At 40.3% G+C, this 19,986-nt stretch overlaps 1 protein-coding gene across 1 annotated transcript; it reads left to right on the top strand.

Annotated features, from left to right (window-relative positions):
• Nucleotides 1–9,956: 9,956 nt before the first annotated feature.
• On the top strand, nucleotides 9,957–17,635 carry snw1 (SNW domain containing 1). Its single transcript, XM_068577604.1, has 14 exons — nucleotides 9,957–10,011; nucleotides 10,497–10,650; nucleotides 10,847–11,008; nucleotides 11,702–11,797; nucleotides 12,018–12,124; nucleotides 12,863–12,967; nucleotides 13,372–13,441; nucleotides 13,557–13,622; nucleotides 13,847–13,963; nucleotides 14,078–14,219; nucleotides 14,645–14,747; nucleotides 15,257–15,374; nucleotides 15,791–15,948; nucleotides 17,305–17,635. Exons 1-14 carry the CDS (start codon nucleotides 9,998–10,000, stop codon nucleotides 17,495–17,497), a joined length of 1,605 nt encoding a protein of 534 aa, XP_068433705.1. The 5' UTR covers nucleotides 9,957–9,997; the 3' UTR covers nucleotides 17,498–17,635.
• The last annotated feature ends 2,351 nt before the right edge of the window (nucleotides 17,636–19,986 follow it).

Raw genomic sequence — 19,986 nt, 5'->3', positions numbered from 1 at the left:
TGACAAAGCAATTTTGCTTCGATTAGAAAATTAATGACTTCCTCTCCAAATTGTCAGGCCAATGATGGGACTGCTGGTGCTCATGGGAGTGCACCTGCCCCCATCGTGGACGGGATGTGCCCTGCACAAGTTGGTAAAAGTCCAAAGACAGAAGCAAGAAGAGCATCTCAAAGCCTTCTGGTGTAAGAAGGTCCTGACTGGCCGCTGCTGGCTACCTCTCTCTCTTACTCCCTGCTGATACTTTCACTGATATTCACATATTGTGGTGCTCAAGCACATTTGCATCGATAAAAGCTACAAGGTTACAGCATCACCTCGGCATTTGAATGTCTCTTTCTCATTCAAAAGAGATATTGAGCGTGGAGCTCGTCGTGGAAACACTGCACACATCTTTGTTGTCACTTGTGAAAGTGTGTGTGCTTAAATTCACATGTTCTAGACTGACAAGCCAGCTTTGACTGGTGCTGCCATCTAGTGGTGAATATATATATACTGAAGCCCACACTGAATCCAATGCCCATGACATGGTTCATTCATCATATGAAATCCAATGAGTGAATAAACACATTGCTAAGTCACATACACATCCTTTAATTAATAAAAAAGAGCAACATGCAATCAAACATTAAGATTGCATCCCTATGTTTCAGCCAAACCTTGACATTATTTTCAAATGTTGCTAATATATTACTCAGTTTAGCTATACATTTAGAGGAAATGAGGTGTTGAACACATGATTCACAACATCAAGCAGAAATCAAAGAGTTTGTGATGTAAATGTGTTGATGCGATTTGCATCATTGCATAAACTACATGGTCATAGACACTAAATTATCCGTTCTGCTGCAAACCTAATCATCCATTCAAATGACCTAATTATGTCCATAAGACAAATGTAGGCATTTTTAAAAATAAAATAGCCCAGTGAAACCTAATCAGACTGACAAAATACTGGTCCACAATGATGAAGAGGGACATTTTTAGCCAACAGTGCGTCATGCAACATCACCCTCCTCTCTTCCTCAGGACTCTTGTACGTAGCTGCTCCCTTTCCTTTAGATTAAAGGCTCCACTGGCGATGCCTGCAGTTTATTTAGCCTTCATAAGCTGTGCAAGCCCTCGGCTGACCTTGTTTGGCCCTGTCTCTGTCTGAACTTCATCCCGGTGCTGGCAAAGAGGAGCACTAAGCAGGAGGGACTCCACTCTGGGAGGACCAGATAGCAAACCCCACGGCTTCAACAACACTGGGTTAAGGTCAGTGTTAAAGGTTAAGGAGAATTTAGCAACGAACAAAAACCACTTTCTCTTAGTGTCTTTCCCTTGTAGCCTTTCTGTTTGTTGTGCCCATCTTCTTTTCTCTCTCTTTTCTTTTCAACCACATCCTCCAACAACCGTGTAACCAATCCATTTGTGGAAAGAGAGTCTGTGAATGACACACACCAATGACCAGTCAGGGATGACCTGTTTCCTTGATTTACAAACGATGTTCTGCTCATACACACAAACACACATCCATGTAACGGAAACTGATCCTCTTGGTCAAAACAGCTGCAGAGGAGTAAGCAACCACATTCACTGTATAACCGTACTTGACAAGTAAGAAGTGAATGACAATAGACTTACATTGAGACCGTCTTCCTGCCGTCTATAACCTCAGGTGACACATTGAGATTGTTATAGCAGGTGCAGGGCTTCAGTGCAAAAATTAATAGGCAAAGTGCCACTATAGCATTGCTTCACTTTGTCAAACGTGCTGTGCAGCATGCAGTAAACGTCCTCTTGAATATCTCAATTTGTGTGTGTATGTGTGTGTTGCATGCATATTATGCATGCATATAAATGTGTCCATGTGCCTGTGTGTGCATTCACGAGACTGGAAAGTGGCGGGCTGCTGACCCACTTCCATTCACTTCCCATGAGCAGCCACAAAGCTCTTGCTTTCTTTCCACTTATCTCTTTTTTTCCCTCTTCCTGTTCTCCTCCCAGTATTTACCTGGTAATAACTTTGACATGAATCATTTTCGATAGGGAGGAGCTCAGCTTTGAGAACAAACTCCCGCTACAAGAGCCAGTGAGAGGAAGAGACACTTCATTTTGATTCACAAAGCTCAAGCAACTGATGGGTTACGAGTGCTCACAGTGTTTCCATGTTTACCCTGCGAGTGATATTCGTGGAATCCCTCTGAGCAGGGAAAAGAACATGAGATACTGTATGTCCTGTATATAATGCCCTGAATATGTGAGTACAAATAGAAAAATCATGAAATTATTTAAACTTATTGATTTGGAAATGTATACATGACAACCTTTTCAGGTAAAGATTCTTAAAAGATTCCATTGTTTCAGTATATTGGCGGTAATTCTGAAAGAAATGTCACTACAAACTTTTTAATTTTTTTATATCGAGGAGGGCTGACAAGTAAAGATGAACAAGAATTATAGATAAAACAAGACATTTTCAATATACTAAGCAGCCTGGGGCTGCACGGTGGTGTAGTGGCCCCATAGCAAGAAGGGCCTGGGTTTCGGTTCCTGGTCATGGTGGTCCTTCTGTGTGGAGTTTATACATTCTCACTGTGGCATTGTGGGTTTTCTCCGGGGTCTCTGGATTCCTCCAACAGTCAAAAGACATGTATCTTAGGTTAATTGGAGACTCTGAATTGTGTGAATGTGAGCATACATGGTTGTATGTCTCGATGTGAGCCCTGAGATAGACTGGACACCTGTCCAGGTGAACCCTGCCTTCACCCAATGTCAGCTGGGATCGGCTCCAACCCTTAAAATAGGATAAGCGGTTTGGATGATGGATGGAATGAAACTAACTCAACCTGAGATGAGCTTAATGAACCCTGTAGTTTTGGGTTGTCATTATAAACGAGCTGCACTAATTGCATGTCTTGCCGATTTCCACCATCATATTTGAAACCGTCACTTGGATCATACAATATGGATCACACCTTCATGGTGAATGTCCACCCGTATTCTTTAGGCACAGGAGCCTTAAAGGGATTCTCTTGAATTTTCTCTCTACAGACTTATTCATTAGCTCCTCAATCTCTGATGCTATGCAGCAATTCTATTGGTTGAAAAGAGTAATATTGTCTTGATGCTCTGTCTTCTCGAGTGGGAAGGGATACACATTGTCTTACATTGGTGACAGTGAAGGCTGGATGTTCAATTCCATCAAAATAGAGGAAACACCTCAAGACACTAACAGATAGAACACTTATCTATCGGACCGAGGGGACCTCTGGGTCATAGAGACTGGAGCTTGAGTTGAGATGTTTCTGCATTGTAAAATAAAGTGATTACACTCTGTGCGTGTGTTTTTTGACCAGTTCACATAATTGTAATTTGTGTAATCACAACACCTTTTACAAGGAAATAACAGTAAATGTCAGTCGAGCTACTTTCAGGAATCACTGCAGAGGTGTTTAGATTCGTTCAAGTTTAATTTGGTTTGGTAAAATTTCTTTTATTCCATCTCTTTGCACTTCAGGGAATTGCCTGCAAGTGCAACATGATATCACTCAGCTTCTCTCTATTTCCCATATTTATTCAAAAGTGTGAACACAGCATTAACTTTACCTGTGGTCTGGTTCAGAAATGAGCCATGTTCTAGTGCAGTTGATGCTTCAACACAGGATTTACAGTCAACCAGAGGCAAGCAGACACATGGCATAATGTACAATAGGTTGAGGTTGGACAACACAGACAACTTTGAGTAAGAAATAACAAAATCGGGAGGTTAAACCCTAACAAGCTTTCCCTGCTCTACTTGTCGTTGGATACATTGTTAATGAACACAACTTTACAAGGGCCGGCCTAAACATACATACAACATCAGTCTTCTATGGAGATTTATATTTGTTCCTTAATATTTACGTCTAACTGTCAGGTGTAACTGTTGCATCGCTATACTCATAGACTGTAAGAAGTGTATGTAGTCACCATGTTGCCACCCATTGGTTTGAGCACTATGCTAAGCATTTTGGCTATTGCTATCTTCTTTTCTTCCAACCAGAAGTGATACAAGCGGGAAAAACTAAGTACAACCAAACACTGCCACACCGGACAACTCCATGGTAGTGACCTGTCAATCACAAGGGAGCCCTGCCCCAAAGCATACCCTGCTTTATGGTCTGTTTGACTCTAAATTATAATAATTTACTAAATGAACATTACACTTTATTGAATAAGTCTTGAAACTAGAGATTGAGACCAAAAACTAATGTTTACCATGTTTACTGAGGGTATAAATCGATAGAGAAGTAGTAGTAGTAGTAGTAGTAGTAGTAGTAGTAGTAGTAGTGGTAGTATAATCAGACATGAGGAGTCTCCCCCCTCTGGCCAGCAGGAAGAATGCAAGTGTAAGGCACTTCCACATTGGCTCCCCTTTTCTTAACTGGAGGTTACTGTCTGGGCTAATTGAACCAACTGACAAGCGGATGTTAGCTTGCCAGCTTGAAAGGATGGAATGTACTTGTACTTGTTTCTATTCTTCTGACCATTTAAAGTGTTTTTTCCCATCAGTGTATGAATGGGTAAATCATCTACATGTCATCGTTGACCCATTTCCACCTATTTGTATACTGATGGGAAGGCCGACCATGCATGTACCACCTGCCCATCAGGACTATCTACCTCTAAGCGCCACACACCACGAGAACAAACTGCAGGGGAAATTGGTGGTCAAGTGTCTTGCCCAAGGACCCATTGGCATGGAAGGGTTAGGGGATCAAACCGCCAATCCTTTGAACTATGACCCCGCTCTATGACTGAGACACAGTTGACCCACAATAATAATCCTAATAACTATATAGTGCGTATTTCTGATTTGACACGTGATAGAAAGCTGTTTATAAATGATGTCAACTTGGATTTTAAAGTGCCAGTGTGTGTTATTCAGGAGGGCTCCATTAGCAAAGATCGAATGTAATATTTATAAGTATGTTTTCTTCAATAATACAAATCATTATGTTTTTGCTATACCTTTTCCCTTCAAGTCTACAAAGGGAGCGGATCCTCTTTACAGGGTCCTTAATGTTACACAGAAGCACAGAACGGACAAACCAAATACTGGCTCCCAGATAGGGCTCATCTCTTTTTTGTGTTTTCACTGCTGGATGCTGCCAAGTCCCACACACTGCACATTTAAGTGGCACAAATAACAGAGCATATCTCAAAACACATCATTATCCCAAAAATGGCAGCCAGCATAATGGGATGTTTCCCCACTCACACAAATCCTAACTCAGAATCTTTCCACATATATATGCAGATACAAATACAGCAGGCAAAATAATACCTACATTTGCAAAGGATTAGCAGTCAATTTAAATATAGCATCTGTTTAAAAATGAGTAAAGCTTGTGATACTGCAGTGACTTCCTGTTTTGATTTATTTTTGATTGCACAACACAATGTTTCCTACAAATCGATTTACACATTCACAAGTTTTAATATCCAGATTTATTAAATTATTTAGTGGTTATAAAGAACTTTACCTGTAGCCTCCAGAAGAAATTTAACCATTTATAGGGCACTTATTCAAATACTTTGTGAGGAAAATGACCATATACTGTTAGCTGCACGATAAAGGGCTATGAATATCTAGTGCAACCCAGTCCTAGCCTGTGATTATGAGTGTCAAGCTGTAAAAATCACTTTAAATGGTGAATGATGATTGCTTATGTCAGATCAGTTTGCTCTCCTCCAGTTTGATCTGTCTTTGCTGATAAGTACATTCCACTAAACTGCTCCTTAGTCAAAAGAGAATTAGCCTTTGTCTTTGATTTGTAAATCTCTCTCCAAAGACTTTTCTCACATATAATTCATTCAAAACATCCCATTGGGAATTTATATTAATGAATCAATAAACCTGCTTTTCAAGGGATACGACCATTGATATAAGTTTTCTAAATAACTGAATTATAACGTCTCCCATCATTCTCAAGCTAACACTAAAAAATCATGAGCGCTGTTTACAAGCCCCCTCGAGGGTGATTTCAGTTGAGTGGTGAAACGACGGCCGCTCCATCGGTCACCCTGCAACAATTCCAGGTAGTGGCAGGCAGAACGGTATGGAGCTCCTCAATGCCAAATGCAACTAGATGATTAGGTTTATTAAAAGCTTTCTTGTCCCGTGCCACTGCCCAGTGATTAATCTCCTTTGACGTGTCCTTTTACCCTGTGTCACATAAATAAACGACATCTCTGCTGAGAGACTGACAGACTACCCCTCTTCATCCTCCTCTGAAAAACACGATGGAGCAAAAGGAAGAAAGATTGGAGGAGAACAGAGACAAAGGAGATAGTGAGATGGAAAAGATGCAGACACACAGATAAAAGCATTAGCAGTGAATGCAAGAAAGGAGAGAAAGTGAGTGAGTCAGAAACAGCAAAAGGCAAAGACCAACTAGTACCACTCATTGGCAACATTGATGTAACTTATATTGCTCACGATAATTGCAGGAGAGTCACGATGTTCATCACATTCATCATAACAGCAGGGGCTGTTGTGGTAACATAACATAATTCTCCTATTCCATGACAATCCCCATTTTGCAAGCATTTATGTTCTCCCTCTGTTTAGTAGCCTCAAGTGAAACATATCGTAGGCCTTTATGGCAACTGAGACTAGAACAGCTTGAGGGTTTCCTTCAGGCCGTTTAACACAGGATAATGTTGGCTGCCCTTCCTGCTTATGCTTCTTCATTTCTCTGTATGTAGAACACAGGTAGAATCAGTTAACCACGCAGAACAATCAAACCACTGTTTGTACCACCTGAGTAACCCCAGTGTGTGGGACTGGAATCAAACGAGTGCTTTTTAGTCACACTGAGAATAGTCAGCATTCATCAATGTCCTTAGTTTAAAAACTAAAATCTACAGTGAGAAAGAACTTGGAGCGATAGCAGACGAGTGTCGCGGGTGTGTGCAGCAGCACGGAGGAAAAAAAACCTCATAGCTACAATGTCAGGATATCTGATATGTTGTCAGTATTTTAAAGTAAAGCAACTTGCAAGACACCAGCAAAAACTACTGTTCAGAGGTGAATTGTCTGTGACACTGATTTTCGCATTTTCTAATAACACCAATTCAACTTTGTTTATTTTGTGTAGCCGAGAATCACAATTTACAAATTATCCTCAGAGGGCTTTACAATCTGTACAAATATGACATCCCTGTTCCAGGGCCTCACATTGAATCAGGAAAAACTCCCCAAAAAACTGATAAAAACCTTCCACGGGACAAAAATGAAAGAAACCCTCAGGAAAGCAACAGAGGAGGATTCCTCTCCCTGGATACACAGAAGCAATAGATTGTATATGTGCAGAATGAACAACGTTACAGAGTTACAGCATATTACATGAATATGACAGAAATGATTCATATAATGAGTAGTAGGCATGGACCACGATCCAGCTAGCCACGATCAGCTAACCACGATCCAGATAACCACGATTCATTTCAGAAGGCGATAGAGAGGGGAGGGCATCAGCAGGGCTGTCATGGCAGGAGGCGGGAGACAAGGCCCAGGGTAGGGGGCAGGAGGCAGGGGGAAGCAGGAGGGAACCACAAGTAGCCCTGCATTCAGTGAGCGCAGCACTTTAGTGGGGGTAATACAGTACTATAAGCTCACTTAAGATATAATGGTGCATCACCAATTAAGGCTTTGTAGGTGAGGAGAAGGATTTGTGATTCTTGATTTCAGGAAGCCAGTGCAGAGCAGCTAACACAGGGGTAATGTGATCTATTTTCTTAGTTGTTGTTAGTACACGAGCTGCAGCATTCTGGATCAACTGGAGAGACACAAGAGACTTACCAGAGCAACCTGATAATGAAGAGTTACACAAATCCAGTCTATAAGTAACTAATGCGTGAACCAATTTTTTTTAGATGTGCCTGATTTCTTAAATCTTACATAGATAAAAAGGCAGTCCTTGAGATTTGTTTTACGCGGGAGTTAAAGGACAAGTCCTGATCAAAGATAACTCTGAAATTCCTTACAGTGGTGCTTGATGCCAAAGCAATGCCATCAAGAGAAACAATTTCAGCAGATTATTGATTTCTGAGATGTTCTGGGCTAAGTGAAATAACTTCTGTTTTGTCTGAGTTTAACATCAGGAAGTTGCAGGTCATCCAGGTTTTTATGTATTTAAGAGACACTTGAAGTTTAGCGACCTGGTTGGTTTCATCTGGCTTCATCAATTGATATAAATGAGTATCATCTGCATATCAATGAAAGCTTATGGAGTGTTTTCTGATAATATTGCCTCAAAGATGGAGCTTCCCCATTGGCTCTGGCTAGCTAACATGACATAAATTCCAGTGACAAATTGCAGCTAATTGCAGTAACAATGCTGAATTGAGACTGCACAGAGTTAGCTCATGACAGTCGTGAGAAATTCCCTGTGGGTGTGACCCAAAAACTTAGTGAACAACATAAGTTCAAAGCACAGAAGCCTGTTGCACACAAGTGAAATCTGTATAGAGAAAGAAGTGTTCACATAGATGCTATTTGTGCACAAAAACCCTGTCATTGTGACTACTGCATTACTAATGTCAGCAATGAGGAGATTCTTCCACCTTTCCATTCACCGATACATTACACACACCATATGCTATAGATGTGTTAGATTTCATCCACAATGCACATATTAGATGACTACCATATGAATAAAAGATGAGAGCATAGAACCTTAAGATCAGAGCATAGAACCCTCAGGCCGGAGCATAGAATCTTGAGGTCAGGGCATAGGACCCTGAGGTCAGAGCATAGAACCCTTAGGTCAGAGAACCCTGAGGTCCGAATATAGAACCCTGAGGTTAGAGCATTAAAGCTTGAGGTCAGAGCAAAGTCTTTACTTTACTTATTATTATTATTATCATTTTTTTTTTACTTGTTGCATCTTAACTTATTTACTTACTTGTTTTTATCTAAATTTTTATACCTTCATTTTGTATTATCTATCTATCTATCTATCTATCTATCTATCTATCTATCTATATATATATATATATATATATATATATATATATATATATATATATATATATATATATATATCAATTTTTAATTTTATTTTATAGTTAATATGTTCATTGTTATTGTTGTTGTTAAATGTTGAGCACCTTCTGCCAGGACAAATTCCTTGTTTGTGCAAACTCACTTGGCGATAAATGGTTCTGATTCTGATTCTGATAGGATACTGCTCACAACATAACATACAAATACTGTCACTTTTTTTTTTTGTTACATTTTTTTACTTTCAATGAATTAGAAAAGTTTTCTACCTGTGTTTGCTGCCTTTTGGCATCATGGTAATAAGGGTTTCAGAGCGGCCAATCAGCTCCTTTCCATCTAAATTTCAGAGTAATTTCTAAACTATTATGTAGTACTAATCCTTATTATTGCAGCTTCCTTGTTAAATTACATTGAATTATTTCAGTGTAGGTTACAAAAAGACACTGCACAAATGAAAAGCACAATTAAGTTCTGCAATAACTTTATGAGAGAAACAATATAAGTTTTAAGTTTTAATAAACAGATCAAAGTCAGGTTCTGGGTTTCATTAAACTTTTATTAAACTTTGAAATGCTCCCGCAAACTGCATTTATTTTACAACACACACAAACATAAATGTATTAATGATCAAGACCCCTCAAAGTGTCTATGACCTCCGACATGCCGGACACAGCAACAGATTTGTCCGAGCTCATTGGAGTCCTGCATTTAGAAGACACAATGAAAGAAGAAGGAAAGAAAATCCCCAAAACGACAAATAATATATTATAGAACAGGGTGAAGAAATGTCTACTGTATTCTCTCCAACGTAATTAAAAGTTAAAACTAAATAGAACGTCATGCCAAAAAGACAAATATCTTTCTAACATAGCCTACATAATGAACCATAGACACGTTCATTTGTGCTGTCCATTTCTACGGAAGCACTGCGCATGCCCAGTTCATTGCTAAGGAAGAAAGGGAGAAATGTCTCTAACAAGGTGAGTACCGCGTCCAGGCCTTCGGAGTTTTAATTTTACATAACTGTATCAAATGTTCTTTCCACTTAACTTCATGCGGTGTTTATGATGCCGTTAATATTTTTACAATGATGTTTTTAGTTTGCGTGCTATCGTTTCCTTGTTTTTACCGAAGCTAACGTTAGCTTGCTAAAATGGGATGCCGTAAGCTAGCATTAGCTAGCTAGCGTAACAGCACGCAGCCTGTATAAACACGGGTTCATCAACTAGTGATGTGATGCTACATGCTTCAGTATGGTTAATGGAGATGGTTAATTGAGATTGTAACAATGTATTGCCTGGCTGTTTGCTAACCTAGCTAGATTATTTTAACGCCGAAAGTAAGTAGAACGTTACCCGGTGCCACTATTAGCTTACGAAGCTATGGTTTAGCTAATTAACTTTACAACAGTTTATATGACGTTACTGTACTATATTCGAACAAACATTTCTTATTGTGTGTTCAGCTTTTTACCGGCGCCGACCCAGCTGTCTCAGGACCAGCTGGAGGCAGAAGAGAAGCTCCGAGCCCAGAAGTCTTACTCCACCGCCCTGGTTTCGTCCCGCAAGGAGCCTCCTCCGTATGAACACAGAAAAGGCTGGGTGCCTCGCTCACTTGATGTAAATCAGTTTCCAGTATTTCCTCAGTATTCATTACATTGTTCGGAGATTTGTTCAATGCTGTTTGGTGCTGGGGGTATTTGTACAGGTCCCCCACACCTGCATGGTAACTAAATGTAGAGGAGCATCTGTCATAGAGCTGTGCAAGACCGTTAGAAACTAAGTCCATTGTCTAAGTAAATGTCTGTTTCTGTAGGACTTCGGAGATGGAGGAGCTTTCCCAGAGATCCACGTTGCCCAGTTTCCTCTGGAGATGGGAAGGAAGAAGAAGACATCCAATGCCCTGGCTGTACAGGTTGATGCAGAAGGAAAGATCAAATATGACGCCATCGCCAGACAAGGACAGAACAAGGATAAGGTATACAGGCAAATGAAAAATGTATCAAGGATAGGATTCAAGGACCATTTACTGTTACCCTAACATCAGACAGCCAGGAGTAGGCTGGGTAATGTAGTAGCCTAGGTCTTAGTCATGTTAGCTTAGCTCCCGTCTCGGCTCCCCTGGGGAGATTGGGTTGCATTTGGTCGAGATGGTTGGTCAGCCGTACCCACTTAATCCAACTATCATTAAATATCAAGCATAGATTAAACTTCAAGTTTGGTATAATACTGCTTGAAGGTTTAGGGTTAGGCTTGAAGTAGTTTAGGTCATTGAGTGGACACACATTAAAATTAACTTTGTGGCAAACAAAAGTTTATAAAACTTGCATGTTTTGTTCAGCAGGCTTTTGGACGTATAAATGCAATTAACAGAAGTAAAAAGTTGCTTTCGGCTATAAACCAATTAACCACGGTCCCATTAGTGCGAGTTTACAGAACAAAGCTAGAAAGGCTGACTAGTCGCCGTGAGGACTTTTTGCATTTTTACTGCTATTATTCACGTATATTAACATTATCCTAATGCAACATTTTGTCATTCCCAGAATAAACACACACTGTACCATGATGCACATTGTCAAATGACATGAACCATTGCTATGGTTCATGTGTTTTAGTTTGCTTCATTAGTTAGTGATTTGTAGTCATTTCCTGTCATTTCTTTTTTGTTCAGGTGATCTTCAGTAAGTACACTGACCTTCTACCAAAAGAAGTTCTTAATGACGACACTCCAGAACTACAGAAGCCGGATGAGGAGGCTATAAAAGAGGTAAGCATTGTTTATTTATGGAAAAACTAAATTACAAGCAGGTTACCATTAGATAAAGTTCTTCATGAGATTGTATACTTGACTACTCAAAGATCATATTGTATTTTTACGTTATTAAAAATTAACTGCTTTTGACCATTTTAGATTTACTTTACTGAGTTGAAATTAGGTAAATCTGATAATCAGTCTAAATGTGGTCGTCATTGTGTGTTCTGTGCAGCTCACGGAGAAGACTCGCAGTGCCCTGGACAAGCAGGTGTCTCAAAAGATTGCTGCTGCCATGCCTGTAAGAGCTGCAGACAAACAAGCTCCTGCCCAGTACATCAGGTATGTATTGAATTCGGGCTGGACATCAAACGGCTGCAATCTTGTACTTGCCAGATAGTCAAACGTACTTGCCCGATAATTAATATGTAGACCCATTAACAATTGGACAAAATAAAGTCAACAGTTATGAAGTTTATCATTTTACTTTGTAGTTGCGTATGTTAATTACAAACTCAATTCAAACTATAAGAAAATTGAGCAAGTGTTAGGAAGTTAAACAAGTCATATTATCTTTAATATCTATTTATTTTGCTATGAAAACATCTTTATCAAACCAATGTATTTAGTTTCTTACCAAAACCTACATTTTACAGGACTTTTTTGAACACATTATGATAGATACATGGAGATAGATAGATAATTTATTAATCCCCAAGGGGAAATTTGTTGTCAGAGTAACACTTAACAGATGTTACTTACAGATGTTACAGATGTCCCATTATTATGTTAACATAGTAATGGGAATGAATTGCAGTATTACAGGCCTACATGTCTCATTAAGTATTTTGTTGTTGCAATGGTGCTAGCTCTGTTATTTAGCCGATGACAAGCAGGTCAGCTGAACAACATTTTAGAACACAAAGTAAATAGCGACGGTAGGATTGTGCTTTCAAATCATGCTAAACTGACATCATGTAGGAAGGAAGATAGTAATGAGGCAGACTCTCAATCATGTTTGTGTGAAGTTAAATGTTCTATGTATTGTGACGCATTTCTTGCTCCTTGTGTCTCCCACAGATACACCCCGTCCCAACAGGGAGTTGCTTTTAACTCTGGGGCCAAACAGAGGGTGATCCGCATGGTGGAAATGCAGAAAGATCCGATGGAACCACCACGTTTCAAGTGAGTAAACGTGTCCAACACAGGGTAGTTGGTACAGCTGTAACGATTTGTGTTTATGTGCTGGAATGTCATGGTAAGATGCAAGCAGAATACACTGTATGTAGAATGATGCATGTAATATGGAATCAAAGTTAACACGCTTGAGTTCCATCTAGAAACTTTTAGCTGTACGCCATTAGCGACATATGTTTGAGGTTAATACAAAAAGCTGATTGGGGTGGAGTCAGTCTCGCCAAGGTGAGCACAATTAAAATGGCTGAGCTGGAGGACCCACCTATGGGTTTCTGTTGCTCCGCCTTTGTTGGGGTTGTATCGAACTTGACGGCACATCATTTGTTGTAATGGTACTTTTGACCGTCGGTCTGACACAAATGCTGAAGAAATATGCTAATTGTATGTTTCAGGATCAACAAGAAGATTCCCCGAGGACCTCCTTCTCCTCCCGCCCCTGTCATGCATTCGCCAAGCAGAAAGGTACAATTGGCTGAAATGTGCTTCACGGTGCCTTTGTGCTATATTGAAAAATGTAAATTAATTTGCTTAAATAGTCCAAAAGCTGTTGTGTTTGACGGTTCTTCTCCCTTTGTAGATGACAGTCAAAGAGCAGCAGGAATGGAAGATTCCTCCATGCATCTCCAACTGGAAAAACGCCAAGGTAATGTGACACCATATTTTTATTTCTAAATGTCAAACACCTTGTGAGTAGTTCAAGCAGCCATGTGATACTATTTTCCAGGCTTATTGATTGTTTAGTGTTGTTGCATTGCATAAATGTTTTTAGGACTTGTGAGCTTTACATGGTAACTCCAGTTTCATTGCCCCACTTCCTTTTGTCCGCTCTGCTCATTTGTTTCTCTTTGTGTGCTTGATGTCTTTCAGGGCTACACCATTCCTCTTGACAAACGTCTGGCTGCTGATGGGAGGGGGCTGCAAACTGTTCACATCAATGAAAACTTTGCCAAGCTGGCCGAGGCGCTCTACATTGCCGATAGAAAGGTACTCCCCGATTGTCCCTGATCAATATGTGCTTCAGAATTGTTGCATTACCTTTTTACCCATATTTGAATTGCATATTAAAATGCAGATATTGTTCCTTTTTTCTTTCCGTAGGCCAGAGAGGCAGTGGAGATGAGAGCCCAGGTAGAGAAGAAGATGGCCCAGAAAGAGAAGGAAAAAAAGGAGGAGAAACTGAGGGAATTGGCCCAAATGGCCAGAGACCGCAGGGCAGGCATCAAAAGTCATGGGGACAAAGGTAAGTCCTCAAGATGACGCGCGATCAGCTGTTAAACGCAACAGCTGGCGTAGTGACCATTTTCACGGCCTGCCGCTGTGTTTTAGCACATGCTTTTTAAATGAGCATGTGAATAAAGATTATTCCATTGAATCAGATTGCACAGTCTGTGTTTACAATTGTGGTATGCATTCCAATATCTGTCAGCTGTGGGGTTTACTGACCACTGACAAGTTTCTCTTCACCTCATAGTCCCTCTCCTGCTGTGTATCAATCCCTTGCTCTGCCTCTTTCTTTTCACGCACCATTTCACGTCATCTTTTTTTCCAATTCTCTCATGTGGTTTTATTTGTAAAAAAAAAACAACGTTCAATCTTCATTGTTTCTTTGCACCCCCTTCTCCCTCTTTCCATCCATCCCCTCCCTCCCACAATCTCACGCGGCAGGTGGCGAAGACAGTGAGGTCAGGGAGCGTGACGAGATCCGCCATGACAGAAGGAAAGAGAGACAGCACGACAGGAACATTTCCAGGGCTGCTCCTGATAAGAGGTGCTGGACACGCACTTTAAACGCACCGCATGTGTACTCACTCACTCCTCTCTGTGTGTACACACACACACACACTGCTGAATTATTAATGAGGCCAGCAGTAATACTGAACAGACGCAGTCGGATCCAATGGAGTCAGTAGTCCCTATCTGCAGTGATCCACAGACTGTTTGTGTGTGTGTTTACTGTCAGATTGCCAATTGATGGAGTTGTGTGTCCCGGGAGGAGTTGAGGAAGTGAAATTCAGAGGAGCGCTCATTACAATCACAATTCCAGCTGTCAGAAAGCTGAAACCTTGTTATTTCCAAATTTAACTTTGAGATGTTTGCTGAAGGACAGTCAAGATGCTGGAGTCCACAGAACATAGATACATTTCTAAATATTTTATTATATATTATACTACATTTTATTTTCCGTTAGAACGTAATATTATTAATTGTCATTATTTTCTGTGTCAGTAGTTTTTGCCTTGACTGAGCTGAATGTCAGACCTTTTTTCTCTGTCCCAGGTCAAAGCTGCAGAGGGACCAGGACCGGGACATTAGCGAGCTCATCGCTCTGGGCGTTCCCAACCCTCGCTTTGCCGGCGAGGCCCAGTATGACCAGCGGCTCTTGAATCAGAGCAAGGTTACAAATATAACATTCATCAATGATTTTGTTTTCACTGAACAATCTCAACATGTACAAGAGTAAATACCAAGCTCTGCAACATAAAAGAAACCTTTGCAAAATAGAGAGTTATGGCCCTGTCTGTTCCAGTGTAACAAAAAAAAAAGGTTTCACCTTCAGTATTGGACTGAAGTGGCAATCGTTGGTGTTTTGCTGGATAGGGGCCGCATTCGTATCCTCAGTCACAGAACAAACTTGATAGATGATCGTGTTTTTACAATATTTAAGTGAGTATTTTGATAATCAAAGACAAGAAGTCTAATGTTGTGTTCAAAAGAGGAGGGATGGGGGAGGAGGGGCATGGACCTAAATAGGTTTAATGCCTTTATGTGCTCTGGCATGTCTTTCTAAAAGCCACTTTTCTTCTCTCCCAGGGTATGGATAGTGGTTTTGCCAGTGATGAGGGCTTCAACGTGTTCGACCAGCCGTTCCGCGGCGGCAGAGACATGGCCTCTCACATCTACCGACCCAGCAAGAACATAGACAAAGACGCCTACACGGATGACTTTGACACACTAATGAACAAGAACAGGTACTTTTCACTAGATTTGAATTCATTAAAGCTTCAATCACGTATATGCATTTATTTGACTGATTTAGCTTTTTAAAAATTTATATTTTTCGAATCGGATTTAAAGACGTTATTGAGCTTGAAGAGGAAATGAGTTACTTTACAGTTGTTCAACTGCAGGAACAGTATGAATAGTAATATAAGTACAGTATAAAACTGTAAAAGAAGTAATTATAGAATAGATGGTTACTGTTCTCAGCCAGGTAGGAGAAAACAAAACATCACTGATCAGAGAGACAACTTGTCTGAATCACTGGCGTATAAAAAGTATAACGTCAGGTTGATTCTGGAATACACAAGAAAAGGTTTGTGCTCACAATGTATTTAGTTTTTGGAAACCTTGTGCATTCCTGCATTTTAATGGGGGGGATGTGAACCTCTAAAACTACACTTTCAGATCTGGTGTTAATAAGTGTAATGTGAATTTAAGCACCTCCAAAGGTTAGTAATAACTTCACAGCAGTTTAATATGAAGTTCATGTAACAGAGCTTTGCTTACATAATGCATAATCTGAATAGAGTTGAAAGTAACTTCATGCATGTCAATAAGGAAAACATTTTTCTTTGACTTAATTGCATAACTTAATAACCTGTTCTCTCTTCCCACAGAGAGAACAGTTGATTTAAAAAAATTAATTTAGGAAATAACATTCTTGGAATATGGCAAAATAGTCTATCCCAGACTTGGCCGCTGGTTTGTAAACTGTTTTTTTTAAATTATTTTTTTTAAATCAAGTTATAGATAGATATGCACTTTATTAATCCCCAAGAGGAAATGTTTTATACTCATCGGGCAATGAAAAAAACTGCTGAAGTTTGAACCTTGTGTATAATTGTACAACATAACAATAAAGGCTTGCATCAATTAAAGTTGAAGCTGGCTTCATCTGAAGCACGAGGTAGGCAGCCACATGATGTCCCAGCACGAGCCCTTGTCCTTAGAGCAGCAGTGCCACACTCTACTAGCCAAGCATGGCCTGGCCTGGCCGTGTGTTTGGTCACCAGCTTGTCGTGTGCTCTGGGAATGTTTGGCTGACTGCACTATTGTGCAAAACATCGAACATCTTTGACATATGAACGTATGTTCCACAGAAGAATCCTTTATTTCTTCTCATAGACAATTTGATTGAACAAGAAGCAACTTGCTAGCTATTAGCTTGTAGTTTAAAAACGGTGTCCTCCTTCTTTGAGGACAACTACAGAACAAAAAACAAGCAACCGTTAAGATTGTCATGTAGCACAGTTTAATGGCAACTCAGTGAGATAAGCTTGACTTTGTGGCACCCTGTAATAATCTTTTCCTTTTTTCCTTGTCAGGTTTGTTCCAGACAAAGAGTTCTCAGGTGCCGACCACGGGCAGAGGCGGGAAGGGCCAGTCCAGTTTGAGGAGGATCCCTTCGGTCTGGACAAGTTCTTGGAGGAGGCCAAGCAGCACGGCGGCTCCAAGAGACCGTCCACCAGCAGCCGCTCAAAGGACGACTACCATGACAAGAAACGCAGGAAGGAGTGAGAGTCCATGGACGGCAGCTGTTCGCGTGTTGGAGGTTGGGGAGGTGGTCTGCTCCCTCTCAAAGGCTGAGAGGTGTTTTAATATCTCTATCTGTGAGTCTCTATCAGGAATGATCTGTCAGATTTGAGTTCTTTCAGTGTGAGCGACGGTAATAGATTTATGCTCTATGTGACACCATTAAACGCATTACATAAAGCGCAAGTGGAGCTAAAGTGATAGCTGCTGTATGTGTAAGATCAGCCTTTGCATCTGAAAACATCTCTGTCCAGCAAAGTCATTTCAGATTTAGTTTGTGATATTTTGGCCCCGGAAATATGTAGATTTCTTTTTTTTTTCTTCTTTTTTTTAAAACATTGCAGCGTAAACTCAACAGGACCTGTTCATATTCATGTTTTGTCCCCCTCTCCCCCTACCCCTCTTGAGGTTTTGTCTACTGTTTTATTTTAACCTCTGGTGTATTAATAAGCCCCGTTAAAGCTGGTATTGGAGGGTAGATATGTACAGCAGTATGAAGTCATCTGTAAGTTGTGAAGCAAACCAACTTTATAATTCTTGTACATTACTGCCAATGAAAAAAATGTCATACAATGTACAATTGCCCCCCCTCTGTGTTTCTTATTCAGTAAACAATTGTGTTTGGTATTTTAGAAATGACACTTGGGGGTTTCTCATTTCTTTCAGTCCAGTTCACAGCTGCTTAAACTAAACTTTACAGCTTAGTGGGAATTAGTTGTGTCCATTGGTTGTGTAATTATTTTAGTTTTCTCGTAGTGGATTTCCTTTATTTTAATCACTTTCTGAGTAATGCGTTCCATTTACATAGATGATTAAATGTATTTGGAGAAGCCATCTATTACAAAGTGTGAGTTTGACATTTTACCAGAAATGGGCTCTGCGATTTATGCGCTGATTAGAACAAAACTGGTTCCATTAATTACAATTAATTATGATTCATGCAGTCTGACAGTTTTATTTTCCCCTGCTCGGGAAAATAATCAACAGGGCATGACACAGCTCAGCGAACTCCCAAATCTCTGCACAGTGCCAACTTTCACTCCTGCCTGACTACGGCTCAGACGGTTGTTCTATGCACATGATTTATGTTTTCTTCAATGGCTTCCATTATTGCAGTGTTCTTGGCTGGCATGTTATGTTATATTGCTGGTCTTGTGCTGGCATCATAACTGATAGCCTTAGAACTTGTCAAGAATACTGATAACAAGAAGGATTCCAAGCCAAATGAAATAATGGTTATGTTCATTACAAATTAAATACTTAAGTCCGGCTTGTTTATGGGATGTCAATGGGGATTTAAGTGACAATCAACCACATTATTATACTACACATTTTATAGCGAGTAGAGGCCATGGTATATTGATTCTGATGAATGGCTATGTGAAAACGGCCATTGTCATCTCTTGCCTAATTTTAAAGCAAAAAAATTGCATTTCAGTTCTGGTGGGTTTGACCACACCGATGGTTACTGGTGGTTAAACCTGAGTGTCTAAGTCAAGCAGCACTGTTCCCGGCTTCAAACAATGCAAAGATGTTTTCTGCTCATCTTGGCTGGAATCGCCATTTGAACACTAGTCAGGTCCATTTTGTGAAAAACTACAATACTAATTTAACATTGACCTGAATCTGCGTAATGAAACGCTGAAATGCTCAAAAAGCTCTTCTCATGAGGAACCCATCACAACACACCTGCATGTCTCTGTGTAGAAAAGGGACTCCGATTTAACAGTATTGACAAGCTTATCTATTTTTCATACCTACCCAGAGGTCCTCCCACTCCTCTAATTCTACTTGATATATCATTTTTAAAAAACATTTATTTTCTGTCATGATCATTTACAATTCAATGCTTGCCATAATGTCATCTGCTTTGTGACGATGAGAAACCGTATGTCCTCCCCCTGTGCACTAATACATGTTGAATAAACAAATGCTGCCACCAGTGGCATGTGATCTGAGGACAGCAGGGAGTCTTGTGAGGCCCGCTATGAGTGTCGGTGTGAAGAAATCCTTCTGGCATGTGTAAGCATAGCGTAACGGACTCATGAGGGGAATAACATTACTGTTGTATGTGGTGTGTGAGGGGTGGGGACCTGGATAAAGTCCTCGTGATAGACACAATTAATTTTAAAAAATGCAAAAGTCAACACTAAATTAAATTGTTTAAATCCAGCTTGGTTCCTATCTCAACACAACAGAAGAGATGCTCCCCTCAGCCCGTAATGCTGACAACAGCTTGATAACGGGTCTCCTCACAGCTCGTGTCTGCCTTTTTATGGATGTGCACAGGGGAAGATGAATGGCATTCTCATTCGTGAAGGTAAGAGGAAATTGGTTCCTTGGCATTGCTTTTGTGTGCTGTTGGATGTAAACGGTGAGCATATTGTTGGGCTACAATGGAATCCTCAGGTCGCAGACAGAGGCCATGATGGATAGCTTCTTATCTTGGCTCCACACGGTAACAAACCCAGAAA

Source organism: Clinocottus analis, unplaced genomic scaffold (assembly GCF_023055335.1).
Source record: "Clinocottus analis isolate CAN_PGR_092001 unplaced genomic scaffold, fCliAna1.0.p SCAF_15, whole genome shotgun sequence".
Lineage (NCBI taxonomy): Eukaryota > Metazoa > Chordata > Actinopteri > Perciformes > Cottidae > Clinocottus > Clinocottus analis.
The sequence above is the reverse complement of the archived record's forward strand: the minus strand, read 5'-3'. Positions and strand labels throughout refer to the sequence as shown.

Excerpts from the sequence above, each read along its gene's own strand:
- snw1 (XM_068577604.1), top strand. Across the intron at positions 12,968-13,371 it reads ATGGAACCACCACGTTTCAA|GATCAACAAGAAGATTCCCC; the intron begins GTGAGTAAACGT and ends TGTATGTTTCAG. Across the intron at positions 13,442-13,556 it reads TGCATTCGCCAAGCAGAAAG|ATGACAGTCAAAGAGCAGCA; the intron begins GTACAATTGGCT and ends CTCCCTTTGTAG.